Consider the following 15,592-nt stretch of genomic DNA (forward strand, 5'->3'; position numbering starts at 1 on the left):
AACACGTTGATATAAGGTTCACTGCAAAAATGTTGGTCCTAAGTGAGGTTCGCGAATTTTGAAAATTTGAATTTTAGTCCGGCTGGGAACAGGCCGACAAAGAAGTCCGAGCTGAGTATCTCATGGGACAGAAAAAGATGCAACAATAATAATAATCAGCGAATAAGAAACAACCAAACCAACACCTTGATTGCATTAACTGCATTGACTTAGCACTAAAGTTGGGACCAAAATTGTGTAAAAGTCTACCTGCTTTCCACGCATTCACAGGGTCTGATTATACTGCTGCATTTTATAATAAAGGAAAAGTGAGACCATTTAATTTTTTTTTATTTTTACATCACTAACTGATGAAGCTGATATTGTCATTAATGAAAAAATGGATATTGTTCAAGAGTTTACGGCAAAAATGTATGGCGTTAATTACTGCAAGAGTGTTAATGATGCAAGAAATCGTATTCTTATTAAAAACTACGGTGTAAAGGAAAACAGCGAACAATTAAAAAAAAACATTTGATTCAAACACTATACCACCATGCTGGATTTCACTACTACAAAATTTTTTTAGAACTATATATGTAAATTCTACGTGGCTTAATGCGACCAACTCTACCTGTGCAAAATCCAACCCTGAAAAATACGGGTGGCATTTTGATGATTATTTGAAACCAACGGGGTTTATTGGGGACCAAACTCCTTTGAAAATCCAGGACATTGTGGAAATGACGGAAAATGAAGAAGAATCTGCTGAATCTAATGAATTCGAAAATCAAGATTTTACTTCCGATGAGTCAGATGTTGAATAGAAAATATTAATTAAAACTTTTTTTTCATTTAAATTAAAAAAAAATTAAATTAAAAAAAAACAAACGAACACGCTTGATAACACCCGTGCATTATTGTTGCATCTTTTTCTGTCCCATGAGATACACAGCTCGGACTTCTTTGTCGGCCTGTTCCCAGCCGGACTAAAATTCAAATTTTCAAAACTCGCGAACCGCACTTAGGACCAACATTTTTGCAGTGAACCTTATATCAACGTGTTTGCAATGAAACAGCGCTCACATTGATATAAAATTTATTGATTAATCATTTCAGTGTAAAAACCTACTATTAATATACCTGTGTATACCTGTGAACCTTGTGTCCGTCCAGGAAAAAAATAAAGAACCTAACAATTGCACATTCTGCAAGTCTCATACTTTCAGCTGGTATAAGATTTTCTTATTAATCTTATCAGTACAATTTTCAAAAAAAAAACATTTTTTAATTAATAATTTAATACAGCCTGTCCAGGATTTTTTCAGCGAACCCATTGTTTATTTATTTTTTAATATTTTAAATTTCATTTAAAATATGTTTCGTTCATTAATCACCTCGGTGCAGGACGATTTAGGGCTGGATCTTAGACCAATACAAAAGCTTCATTATTTTTTTAGTGTTACAAAAAAAAACACTTAAAACATAACATCAGCTGGCACTCGAACAAAACTGACGAATGTTATGCGCACGACCTTGGCCTTGAACCAATGACCGAATTAACCAAGTTCAAGGTCATAACCAAAATAAATAAAGCATTTATTTATATAGTTATGTCAACGGGCCTTACTAAATCATACTTCAGAGAGGCTAGACTGTGTTGAAACTAAGGTAAGTATGCTATTTGAAGATTTATCACGATGACGCAGTGTTCTACCTTACCTAGTAATGTACCTATTGTATATATTATAATATACCTAATGTACCATCGGGGGTAGTGGGGTTGCGTCGCTGGATTAACAAAAAAATTGACTTATTGATGAGATCCTAAACAGAAATTATCTGAAATGCAGTGACTGTTTACATTTTGTCTACGCTTCTAATGTTTAACTAAAAATGTATGTATAATTTAACTAATGTTAGGTTCCACATCTTGAGCCTGCAACTATTTACCCTGGAAGTGTAGGGTTACGATTATCAAAATAATCATGGACAAGAATATTTCTTAATTAAAGAAAATTTTTAAACGACGCGTCTGATATGTATTTTACTTCAGATTATAACGACATCGTAAAATTGTAATAACCGTAAGCTATAACGCAATTTTTTACCATCCATGTGATTCGTAACAAAGCACACAGACTTGTCTTTGATATACCAATATTATAGATAAAATATATATTAACATTGTTGGTCAGCGTCAAATCGTTCTCCTGGAAGTAGGCCTTCAGCACTATGGTCCAATTGTCCTGCGGAGTTCCCATGGTCGAGTAGACATCGCGATTGGGATGAGCTGCAAAATCCCAAATAATTACATATTTAGAAAAGTTATGGTCTTTTGAAGCAATATACACAAAACGAATACAGCTCTTCCTAGTTTAATTATTTGCAAAAGAATTCAATGAAATACGTAGATATGTCTACCAGACATTTCATTATTCATGTTTCTTAATGGGAAAGTAGATTTCATACCTACCATACAAATATCATTCCTTTGAGAATTGTACCTGGCTTACGCTAGACGCATTGAATACCTGACTGAATAAACTTTCTCTATATATGCAATATATTATGTTTTAGATCGCATAATCAAATGATAATTCTGAATCAGTATGATTCATTACTTTGCTACTACGCTATTCTTAATGAGCAGATAGTTCGCTTCTACTTGGTGTCATGAATTTCTTGAAGAATGTAAACATCGTACAGGGCCCCGTATGCGACAAAATATTATTTAGAATTGTTGCATGTGCCTGGTAGAGACTCGAATTATCTGCGTAATTTGCTAATGTTTCGAGTTTTACTACAATTCCATTTATTTAGAAGATGTTGACTATTACTTTATACTAGATAGTCCTGTAATAACGTAGGGAGTAAATGAGCCTATGGGACGCCTAAAAAGGCAGTCATTGCAGGCGTGTACTCCCATTTTCGTGGGTGCGTTGTCGGCCTTTGATGTCGTATCCAGGGTATCCAGGTACTGTATCCAGTGAGTTTAGTGAAAAATATTGAATGTTAGTTCATAAATTTGTCCTCAAAATTAATAAAATTTAAATTGTTATAAAGTGAATTACATTTACGTTACAATTACGATTTTAACATATAGGAACTGTAGTTCGCTTTGCACAATATTAAGTGAAATTGCACATACCATTTAAAATTCACATCACAAGAAGGCAATTTATTGCACTAATATATTTTCTCTGGTTGCGTCTTTCGAAAGTATGGTTTTTCTTTGGAATATCAATGATTTTGTTCGATGTTTAAATAACACGTAGAATGGAGAAATAAAATTTTGATCATTGTTTTAATAATACCTAGCTTATCCCGCGAACTACTTCCGTTAAAAAATATACACGAATTCTGCTACTAGCTATAGAATCAAATTTAAACTTTTCAATTAAAAGTTATTTTTTTTACATATACAATAATTCTAGGAATCGGCAATTTTTTTATGATACAGCATACAAAAATACTTAAGGGTTGTATAAATAATTTTCATCTACCCTCTACGATCAACCCTTACTTTTTATTTGTTACTTAAGAACTTGAACTCTGAGTTTTATATATAAAAATCTCAGAAAAACCTAAAAAAGTTTTTATTCCGAATGTTCCATATTGGTATTTACTGAAAAGGTAGGCTAGGGATTGAGGAGAAACGAATTTCACGGGGGCAGCCAGACTATTTATAAAAATATAAAATTAGTTATCCCAATAAGTTGTACTTACTCTAAAAATTTATCCAAATAGTTTTTACTGCACTGTGACCAGGTTATTTTTCCGCTTCCCAATGTTGGGCTCATTATGTAAGCGCTTGGATCGCAACCGTTATCAGCTAAGGGGCCATCATGGCGCATACCTAAGCTGAAATATTATATATTATAAATGGTATAAGTACATTAAAATAATCCCCTTAAACATAAAACCATAGTTTAAATCATGAATATTAAATGAATTCAAAGAGCTTATAAATATCTTACTTATGTCCTATTTCGTGGGCGACCACATATACGCTTTCAAAATGCCTTCCTTCGTTGACAGTACAACTACTGGTCACTGTACACATACCAGCAACGGGGGCTAAACCTGAAATATTATTTAGATTTAATTCTGCTTTAAATTTTCCTTTAGTTGCGATAATACTATAGACAATATAAAATATTATGTTGCAAAATCATAATTGCAACGTGCATTAGTAGGTCAGTTTGTTCATACTTTAATAAATTAATAGTCTCTGATTTTGGTATGAAAATAAATAAGAACTCTAGGTCTAACACTATTTGGTATAGATTTTCCGTTTTTATACTTAAAATACTTATATTTTACCCTAATCAATAATCTTTATAAGCGATAAGTAATAGCTTTCTGTACAATTAGCCGAAATTTTGTCTTAGCGAATTAATTCCAGAACCCAACCAAAAATCAAACTAGTTTGTTATATATTATAAGTAAAGTTGCAGTTTAATAAAATAGATCAATGTCTACTGAATTTTTTGCATGTAAATGGAAGTGTTTTTGCTATAATGGGTTTACGATATAATGACATGAGTTTCGATACAGTCGATAAATCTTGCAAAACCGTTAAAAATCGTAATAATATGACAAATATGTGTTGCACTTACCAACAACTTGACTGCTTACTTTCCCATTCTTATTGACGACATACAAATCTAATCCGGTTAAAATCAGGGCGTGGTCCCAATGCAATGGGTCATTATCTCCTGGAGGGTTCTCAAGTCTTTGCCATGTGCAGAAGTTACTCAGAAATCTATCAATATCATGGGGCCGCTTCAAATTAGAAGGATCTTCATGAAGAATTTCGAGTCGCTTTAGGATAAAGTTCACTGGTCTTCCTAAACTGGGATCATGGTAAATTAATTGTACTGCGTTTATCATAGCTAATACAAATCTAACTAACTCTCTTTCTGTTTCCTTTGGAAAATTTACAGTCATATGTTTGTACAAATCTCTGTCTACGAACACTGCTGTTTCCACAAAAATGGCTGGTAAAACAGCTCTTTTCTGTCTCCTTTCTTCTGTTTTAAGTTTATCAATAAACGCTCCTATAGTCTTATTTCTATGTATTAAATCTAACTTAAACTTATCTAGATTATTAAAGTTGGTCTCAATGCTCCGTTTTCGTCGATGTTTTGACCAAGTTTTAGTTATTTCAGGGGAATCTTCAAATTGTTCTTTGATGTAATGTCTCTCTATGCAATTGCCTTCAGTATTTGCATTTGAATCATCAATTTGACGTTTTATTATAACGTGTGCTTTTGTATTTCCGTGGTGAAATCTTTCTGGCAGTGGGTGTATAGAATAATAACTGTCGTTAGATTTAATCAGTCCCCGCTGTAAGGTAACCATATAATTAACGATAAGAACGGTTAGTTAAAAAGCACATATGAGCAGATTATATAATAAAGAAGCTTCATCCTTTACCATTAAGATATTACCGGTCATTATCAAAACCTATATAGGTATTAATTTAAAAAAAAATCTATCCTTTTGCATTAAATGGCCGGATTGATGGTAAGAAATTCTTAATTCTTTCAGATACATCGATGAAAAAGATAAAGTTAACTGTCAATTTCTTAATATGTATGGTAGTCGGTAAATTTAAATAATATATTACATAGGTAACGGTAGGAGACTCATTTGATGTTAAGTGAGTGAGTGAGACTCATCGCCTTTCTTAAAGCACCCTAAGTGGAAATTGTAAAAACATAAGTGGGCAGCTGATTCTACATAGTGGCGCGAAAAACTGCCTTAAGTAATGCTCAGTTATAGAAAAAAATGTCTTACGACGAAGGTTATTAAGGTTATAGGTTATATAGAGAATCTTGCTCCTTTATCAGTACTTACCAGTCCATCACAAACAAACAATGCTGCACTTTCACTTTTATAATAACAAGCATCGACCTCCTCGTCTGTATGCTGGTCTAATATAACTTCAGTACCATTAGACCATCTTTTCATTAGCAGGAACTGCGGATCGAGAAAGCTGCTTTTTGGGCTTAGTTTCAGGTCCAACTGTTGTTTTATCGTAATTAAATCTTGATTCTCATACGACAAAGACCGTTTGCGACGTTTCTGGTGTCTTATGTGTGCAATCTCGAATTCGGGATCTATGAATGATATAATTGTTACATTACTACGTAACACCTCGTTAACACCTTTTTAATTGTTTCCTTATCTAGACTATTAAATTCTTAATATAGTTTTAATAACTAAATTCTATAGGTAATGTATTAAACAGTTCCACTTGATTTATTGAAAATGGGTAATAATATTATAGTTACTGTATAAAAGTGACTGTTGAGGCTTTTTAAAATTCCACATCTAAAGGTTTGTATGTTACCATGAATTTTAATAAGTGTTTAAAGGATAACTTACGTTGATCACTGGCTCCAAACAAGAATACTTTTTCAGCTTCTGTGAGATAATTGAGTAACTCTTCATGACCCTGTAACAATAAAAAACCTATATTAAAATTGTTTTAAAATCTTAAATAATTTAAAATCTTAAACCTGATTTGAACTAGGAAGCCATAAACGATTTCCTTAAAAACGTGGAAACTTCTGATTAACCTCGTATTTTAACAAATCGGAAAATAATGTATTGTTTTATCTTGCTAGAAGCCTCGACATTTTTGACAATGGTTACTTTTCACACGGATCGTAGGCCTTAATTGATGTATTTTTCAAGTTATGAACAGAAGCGACAATTGAAGTGTATGAAAGTAAATGCGTATATATCTTTAAATAATAGAAATATGAAATTAAACTACAAATATTTGTATCAACTTAATTCACGATATAATAGAAGTACGAAGAGGTACCAAGTTTTGAAGATAATATGACGAATTGTTCTCATTTACTATATATAATATATAGGTAGATTGCAACTTAAGATTTAACTACTTGGCTTAGGGAAAAATATGGTTACTCTTCTAGGAACACTAAAATGCATCATTTCTTGATTCTTCCTTTGGTTGTACGCGACTTAGACAAACTATTGTAATAAACATATGACGAACGTTAGTCGTGACAAATATATTGACCGTGAAGTATTTAATTTCATTAAAATGAATTATTTTTTGTTATTAATATCAATTTATTACAAAATCGCAGAAGTTTACGTCTTACCAAATTTTTTATTCCGTTATATATGAATTCCGTTTTAGATGTAACTGATAAACAGTTTTGTCTGTATAGTAATTCAAAGATGCATAACATATTTTCAAATCATATTCAGAAGGTAATTAAAATTTTGAATTTCATTTCCGACCTCAAAGTAAAAATTATTTTCACTTTTCTTTGACCGTCGATTTGCTGAGTTTATTAAGGTTTGCGGTTTTGTAACTAAATTGGGCTTTCATGTTATTTAATATTAAATTAAATCATTACAAAGAGTTTTTACATATTCTTTGTGTATATTGGTTGTTAAATCCTACGCTGAAGATAAAATAATCCCATACATTACATAAACATTTTTATATACCCGATTATTCTATACGGGTATATCGACAAAGCATTTTAATAAATTCAACACAAAAGTAAATAAGTTATAATAAAAAAATAAATCAGTGGCACTGCAACCTCTTTAGGTCTTGGCCTCAGATTTCTAAATCTGTTTCATGATCAACTTTTAAATTTGATAGGCAAGTAGGTGATCAGCCTCCAGTGCCTGACAAACGCCGTCGATTTTTTGGGTCCAAGACATGTCTGTTTCCTCACGATGTTTTTCTTCGCCGTTCGAATAAATGTTAAATGCGCGCATAAAAATAAAGTCCATTGGTGCACAGCCGGGGATCGAACCTACGACCTCAGGAATGAGAGTCGCACATTGAAGCCACTAGACCAATACTGCTCTAATATGTTATAATACAATAATTAAAACACATGTTAATACTTATAAATCCTGTTTTTATACTTTCTTCTACTTGTATAAGGATTTATAAGTAACATACATAAAAAGCTTTATTAATACTATATAAATAATAGCTTTGTATACATATACCTCAGCATGTAAAGACAGTGTACATAATAAATAAGACCAAAAGCGTTGAAATTTCCGCTTCTGTAACCGTCATAGATTAATCATGTGTACTTTCGTCTACTTTCTCCACAAAATTATCCAAATTACGCGGTTTTGTAGAATGAACTGAGACGCGAAAGCAAATAATTGTTTCGTTATAATTGCGTCAAAGTACGGTTGTTCAATAATTACCTCACTCGTAGCGTGAGAAACTGGATTAACTCTATTTTGATGGGTTTTTATCGTGCTACGTAACTTTCGAAATGACACTTTTATTGAATAAATAATTATGACATGTTTAAAACTATTAATATGGAATAACATGTTCTAAAATATTAATATGGAAGAACTGGGTATACCAATACAAGATTTTTGTAGTTATCCATAAAACCTATTTGTGATTTGATTTAAAATTAATGCAGTTTAATCTTAGTACCTGGATGGCCGAGCTTTGCTCGGTATTTTTATTTTTTTATAAATTGTGTTTTTGGAAATTATATATAAGTACGAATTACATACTAATAAAATGATGAAATATGAACAATATAGATTATATATGCTGGAATAGCTTTAGTGTTGTTGTGTCGTTAAAGCAATTAAAAAAAATTGTATTATTATTCGCCGATAGATGTCAGGTAGATTCATTTTTCAGTTTAAATTGGGACTACTCAAACACCACCTTTTTGTTAATTTCTATCATTTATTCCTAGATCGCTAGCTAGATCGATTTATCGCCCCCGAAACCCCCCGTATACTAAATTTCATGAAAATCGTTGGAGCCGATCCCGAGATTCCAATTATATATATATATACAAGAATTGCTATTGAAATATATAGAACGTGGCTACCTTGGCAGATTTTTGATTGTAGCAAATTGATTCCACGTCTACGTCATGTCAATCTATCACGATTCTAATAGGTCATGAATTTGCACTATAGTATATATATGTATATATGTTTTACATATAAAGAGTCCATTAGTATTTCTCATAATAAGGATTTAAAATAATATGTACAACAAGTGTTTTTTTATGTAAGGGATACGTGCGATGACTAAGGCCAAGGGCCAGAATCAGTCTGTTGCACGGATCAACAAAGAAGATGCGCTTACTGAATGCTGTCCGACACTAAAAGCACATGCACCGTAATGTTTTCGAGCTATAGGGTGCCACACGGTAGTCTCGCAGCTCACTGGTCCGGCGCGGTGCGACGCGTCGTGTTAGACGGTATAGTAATGTGTATGTAGGATGACGTTTCGGCACCGCTCCGACGCCGCACCGCACCGACACCGCATCGTGTGGCCACGCTCTTACGACATCATTATCTGCAGAGTGAGTGCACAGTAACGATATTGTGTATCTTCTGTATTTAGTAACACATATTTATATGATTAAATATATTTTTTAATCTTATCTTATTGGTTACTGTAAACATTTTATGCGAGTAAATAAATAGTATTATACTGAAACTGTTATTTAATTGCTATGTCTTGAAATTCAAAATAACTATACCCATATAGGAAACCAAGTACACTTATGAACATCAAAAGAAAATTCCAAATTTACATTTACTACCAGTATCAAGTCAAGGGCGTAGAGCGGGCAAAAAGAACTTGCCAGAAACTCTACGCCAATTTTTTTACTCGACAAGTTTTGAGTCATATAAATTGTTTGAAATGGAGCAAATGAATACCAAGAATTAGAATCATTTATGTAATCGTCAAATTTATAAAAAGCGTTACTAATTTATTTGCGTCTAAGTTTATTCACTCACATGTCTCCTACATTCTTATAAACTACTGAAACCGGTTCAAAGGCCATAGTGACTTAATAATAAATTCGTTTATGCGGTTTACGCTACAATACGTATTATTAAGACTTATCGCAAATTCAATTATATTGTCTCCATTACTGTCATCGAGAACCAAATAAACATTCAAGCCAACACTACTTGATGTAAGTACAAGTAGTCTTGGCTTGAATGTTCCCTCCCCTCTTCATGGAACCAACAACAGAGCTGGTGCGGCTTGTGATGCGGCTGAAAAAGCTAAAGCCTGCAAATACGGTCGAGGCTCTGAATATGATTTTTTTCCATTCGGTGTCGAGACCCTTGGTCCGCGGGGTCCTAGCGCGTGGCATAAGGCGTTTTAGGGAAATATGAAAAAGGTTAGTCGACATCGCCTCGCCATCATTGCCTAGAGTCCGTTTTTAATAATATATTTTAATAATTACATTTTAAGGTTGGTTATTAGGTTTATTAGAATTAAATAATATTGTATGTACTAATGAATAAATGTATAAAAAGAGTATAGTACTAAGAAATAATGTATTGTAAGTACAAGTACTTAGTATATTCAAGAAAAGTTTCATAATTTCAGTTATTGTTAACAATAGATTGTATTTCGGTAAGTGTTACATGATTGCGATCAGCTGAGCATAACGGACTTTCATTGATGTGCTATCTTTGGCCTACATTCTAGACTTCTAAATGACCTAATATCAGGAAATAGTCCATGAATCATATAAGCAATCTACTAAAACTCTGCCACTTTTAGGTATTTCAAATTTATAGTGCGTTTTGATTGTATGACTTTTTAAAGTAATTTACACAACAATGATAAAGCCTTAGAAAAATTACACAAATCTATTTAAATTATCTTACATTTACCGTTAAACTTTTGTAACATGAGTTATTGTGATAATTTAAATGTAAATTTCTTTGTTGTTAGTAAAATTAATTAACAGGTGTATACACAATTGTTTTATACCACGAGTGGATTATTAAGTATTAAACATATTATAAGACATAATAAAAACTTACTAATTTGTTCTTATTAATCACATTATACATAAAAACTAAATCAGTTTAAAACTTTTAGCTTAAGTATACTTCCGTCTCTTTTCAACAATTCAAAACCAATTGGAAATAAGACAGTAATCACAATGATTTAAAAAAATTAACTGCAAGCATGGTTTAGATCAATCAGTCTAAAATTGTAATCACGCGTTTTTATCTGTTAAAGTGTATTTTATTACAGTAATTTCATTAAAATATAATGACCGTATTTCTTTTTGAAAAGAACATCTTAGACCTACACGCAGTAAGATATGAATAATAAACTTACAAGCTTTGTTTCAAACACAAAGAAAGCTTTTGTATTTGTACGATATGTTCTACAGTTATAATTTTGTATTGTATTTAATATCATAAATATAGGATTAGATTAGAAATAAACTCTTGTAAAGATGTAACGCACAGGGTCGCAGTAAATTGATACTACATAACCGCGACTGTAATTTAGTGTGATTATTTTAAGCGCATCTTAAGAATATTCACACAAGATTCAGAAGCGCTATCTAATGCATTTCCAGCGCGTCTTTTTATTATTTAGGTCTAATTGCCAGGCTAAATTATAGATCAACCTAGATTTTCGATTTTCTTTCTATTTATGTATTTTATGCATGGCAACGAACCTCCTTTCTTAAACCCAATTTTTTTTGTCACAAAGTAAAGTTCCAACACCTCTTTCAGTCTTATCCTCAGATTTCTGAATCTGTTTCATGATCATTTGTCAATATAATCAGCCTCCTGATCCTGACACAGGGCTGTATATTAAAGGATAAGTCAACAGACTATGTTACTATTTGACGAAGACGGAATCATATTTGAATTCCTGGAAGAGGTTTTAAGAAAGTTTTCGATATCGTTCAAACATGACAATTAACACAACGTAAATCGTTTTAATTCGAATAATAATTATTTAGAGATTTATTTTATTAGAAAAACATTTATTCACCATAGGTCCTTGACCGTAAGAACGCGATTGATGTAGTCGCACCTTTACAATAGCAAACAATGTTTGTAAACGTATCTTGGCAATCTTGATATTTTTTTGCATTATGACCTTATGTTTTTAAGATTATCCTTTGTCTTTAAATGAGTTCCGCATATAGACTTTGTTTTATACTGTACAGATAGATTTGAAACTAAAGAATTATATCACTATAACGTCCTTGGAAGCCGGGACAAATAAGTTATCTGCCTTCTGTGATGAATGTTTGGGTGTAAGGCATGCCGATTTCCTCAAGATGTTTTCTTCAGTTAACGAGCCAGTGTTAAATTCGCACATAAACAGAAAGTCCATTGGTTCATTGCTGGGTCTTCATACGACTCATTGATGAGAGCAGCTTAGTCACAAGTGCAATTTTATAAACGAAATTTAAGTATGAAGACTACTTAAACTTTTTGAAAATGCTGTTACAAAATGCAATAATTATTCACGGCACAAACTATTATATTGTTTGGACGAACCCATTGTTTTTTGATCCTTTACGTTTTTAATTTATAGTAATCGATATAAAAAAGAGTGTGTGTACTTATGTACACGCGTTAGATGTTATACTTCTTTGGCGTATGGAAAAAAATAACTAAAATGCAGTAGTGGTTAACGATAAATATTAAAATTAATCAAAAAATATTTTTTAGACAATTAATCTCAAATCTATAAATGCACTCAAAACAGTTTATAAAAATCAGTTTTATCACTAATATTCAATATATATAGATATACTAATAAATTATTAGTAATTACTAGCAACGTCGTATATGAAATTAATTTAATAAAAACACGAAAGTAATATTTATTTATTCACACTGTTTATTTGTAATGTACTATACACGTGTTCTAAATATAAAAAAACCAAAACATAATTATCAATAACTTTACGAATTCTGGGTGTCGGTGTACGCGCGCATCGTAAAAATTCACTCTCATCATTTTTCTCCATCGCGCCAATAGAAGTTTAACTTCAGAAAGAGGTAAAAATTATTCCTTGAATTTTATATAAATTGATTCATAATCTCTCTCTACTATTCCTTTAATCCACCGCGTAGCAGACCTCTATGAAGGAAGTGAACCACGATTTCTGTTAATTATTTATGCTGTCTTCACTGAATTCAAATGAAGATATACACTAATTAGCCACTTTCGTTAGTTTCAAATTTAAATTATTTACACAATAAAGCATTTAGAGCGTGTATGTTGCTACAATTTCGCGCTGACCTTCGCGTGTGAAATAGTGTTTTATAAAATAACGAGATAGACTAGTCCATCCCGGCGTAGTTCGTAGTAACGCCTGTTTGTGCATCTAAGTAGATGTAATTCCCTTACAAATACATACTTCATTGGGTTCAAAATCATAACCACCATGGTCATGGTCAACAATGTTTAACATATCCTAATGAGTAGAATACTACGACAAATATCGATGGTTGAAATAATTAATATTTATCTATTACAAAGAGCTTTAACCGTATATTTATCCAATAAGGAGACAAATCTTTAGTTGACATGAAAAAAATAATTTCGAATTAGGCATCCAATTAGACGTGACTCCCAACCTAACAAGTACTTTTTTTTGTATCGAATCCATAACCTCTACAATCCTCTCTAAAATATTTTTTTTTTGAAAAACAACATTAATATAGGAATGAATACTTTAATACCATTGGGGCTACAATATATTTAGGTCTGGGCCTGAGATTTTGTATCTGTTTCATTATCATTTCTCAATCTAAATATGAAGATAAGGCTTCAGTGCCTGAAACACGCAGTCGACTTGTTGGGTCAAAGGCAAAACGGTTTCCTCACGATGTTTTTCTTCAACGTTTGATTGGGATGGACCTATGACCTCAATAATGAGTGTCGCTGAAGCTATTTGGACCACACTGCTTGCCAGGAGAGGAATACTTAGACATACAATACCAATCATGTTCTTGATATTTATCAAATATAACTTTATTCTAGAGCCAAAAGCGTTTATAAAGAGACCACATTTAGTGAACTCTGTCATTGACATGAAAAAATTGAATTCGAATTTGGCACTGAAATGAGATTGGCTAATTAATATTTCGTACAATTGGGGTCTAGGCGCGGCCGGCAGGGCCACATGCCAAGCTTAAGCACAACTTTTGAAAGGGTTAGGAAATTATACTTGCATTAATAGCTTCGTTATTGCAGGTGCATTGATGATGGAACCAGTCAATTTTAGTCTGTATTTAGTTTAGTTAGTCTCCTCAGTTAATGTCCCACATACGGCATTGATATTACTTCTTTGTTATATAGTTAAATTATATAAATGAAAAATATTTCTGGTAATATAGATATTGGAATATCGAAGATATTTTAATGTTATTGGTTGTTATATTTTTGGTTGCGGAGGTTTTTTAAAGCCATCATATCTCTTAATTTATTTATTAGAACCAAATGAAATAATTGTGATGAATATGTGTGTTTAAGTATTATAGAGTATTTATAAAATATTCCTGTGCAAATTATGAAATTTAGCTTGCGAAACGGAAATAAGAATTTTTGGTATTTTTTTTAATTCGAACATTAAACTATTGGGAAGCTCAAGTAAGTGGTTATTTTATTACGTTATTTATTTTTTGGAAAATTTTCTTTCTCATGACCACTAAATCTTATCCACTAAGTCTTGTAAGTTGTTTGTCTGACTTTTTATTTTTTTTAAGGTGCAATGTAAAGTTGAGGACCCTAGTTAAATTATTCTGATTTATTGTTTGAAGAGTCTAGAAAGACTTAACTCAACCATAGACGCTCACTAACTTTATTAACCTTTCCGCTATCAATACATTGCTTATTTGTATTTTTTTGTGTTTCGTGAAACAATTGATATCGTAATCATGTCGCAAACGGGTTGAATGTAACTGAAGGCTAGGTTTGTTGAAATTGTCTTTTCTTGTTTCTTATTAATCTTACCTAATTAAGCTAATACACAGTTGTGGTCTAATATAGACGGAGTAGTCTATTGTTTCATAATCAAAAGTACATTTAGATATTTATTAATACTATTCGTATAGGTTAATACTACAGATTTTGCTAGTTCGAAGGCATAGTTTCCATACTTTTAATATAATACTTTAATAATGAGAAATATAAACACACATTTTAAGCATTACGTTCGATTTCTACATAAAACAAATTATACATAAGACAAACTAATAAAGATAGGTAGTTAATGAAAATGAAAGTGCGTCATACATTTTTTTACAAATTTAGAAGGAATAAATTCAAGACTTTTAATAAATAAACCTCTTTTATTTGAAATCATAACAAATGTTGAAGATATAATTCAGATTTGTTATATATTATGTCGGAGCAATAGCGCTGACATAAGCTGAACAACATGCAATTCATTAATAATAAAGATTATGATATTATTACAGACTATCAAATAGTCTACTATAAAAAAGTTAATTTGTTGGTCTATTAATATTGGCAAATAAAATAAACCACAGAACAGTTTTTAACTTATTTGACTTACCAGCGCCATTTCTCAGACATTTTTTTTTTTCGATAAACTCGTCATTCAGTACCCGTGATCTGATGAATCTAGAGGAACCGTTCCAGGGCTTGGTCTAGATTTCAATATAATATATTAATTTATATTTTAAACTGTCAATTAAGCTACGGCCTGTTCACTTGTTCAATTTAAACTATGCAAATTGAATGTTACCAAACCGGGTTAGTTACTGCGTGGTTTAAACCCATTAA

The 15,592-nt window shown here is 31.8% G+C and overlaps 1 protein-coding gene across 1 annotated transcript in view; it reads right to left on the reverse strand.

Annotated features, from left to right (window-relative positions):
* LOC110996268 (A disintegrin and metalloproteinase with thrombospondin motifs 16) overlaps nucleotides 1-15,592 on the reverse strand; it is a 36,900-nt gene that overhangs the window by 9,400 nt on the left and 11,908 nt on the right. The window contains exons 2-7 of the mRNA XM_022263858.2: nucleotides 6,376-6,445; nucleotides 5,845-6,107; nucleotides 4,602-5,331; nucleotides 3,960-4,065; nucleotides 3,709-3,843; nucleotides 2,166-2,272 (exon numbers count right to left, since the gene is read on the reverse strand). Of these exons, the coding sequence (XP_022119550.2) occupies nucleotides 2,166-2,272; nucleotides 3,709-3,843; nucleotides 3,960-4,065; nucleotides 4,602-5,331; nucleotides 5,845-6,107; nucleotides 6,376-6,445 (1,411 nt within the window). The remainder of the gene's footprint in view (nucleotides 1-2,165; nucleotides 2,273-3,708; nucleotides 3,844-3,959; nucleotides 4,066-4,601; nucleotides 5,332-5,844; nucleotides 6,108-6,375; nucleotides 6,446-15,592) is intronic.

The sequence above is a fragment of the Pieris rapae genome, chromosome 13 (assembly GCF_905147795.1).
Source record: "Pieris rapae chromosome 13, ilPieRapa1.1, whole genome shotgun sequence".
Classification (NCBI taxonomy): Eukaryota; Metazoa; Arthropoda; class Insecta; order Lepidoptera; family Pieridae; genus Pieris; species Pieris rapae.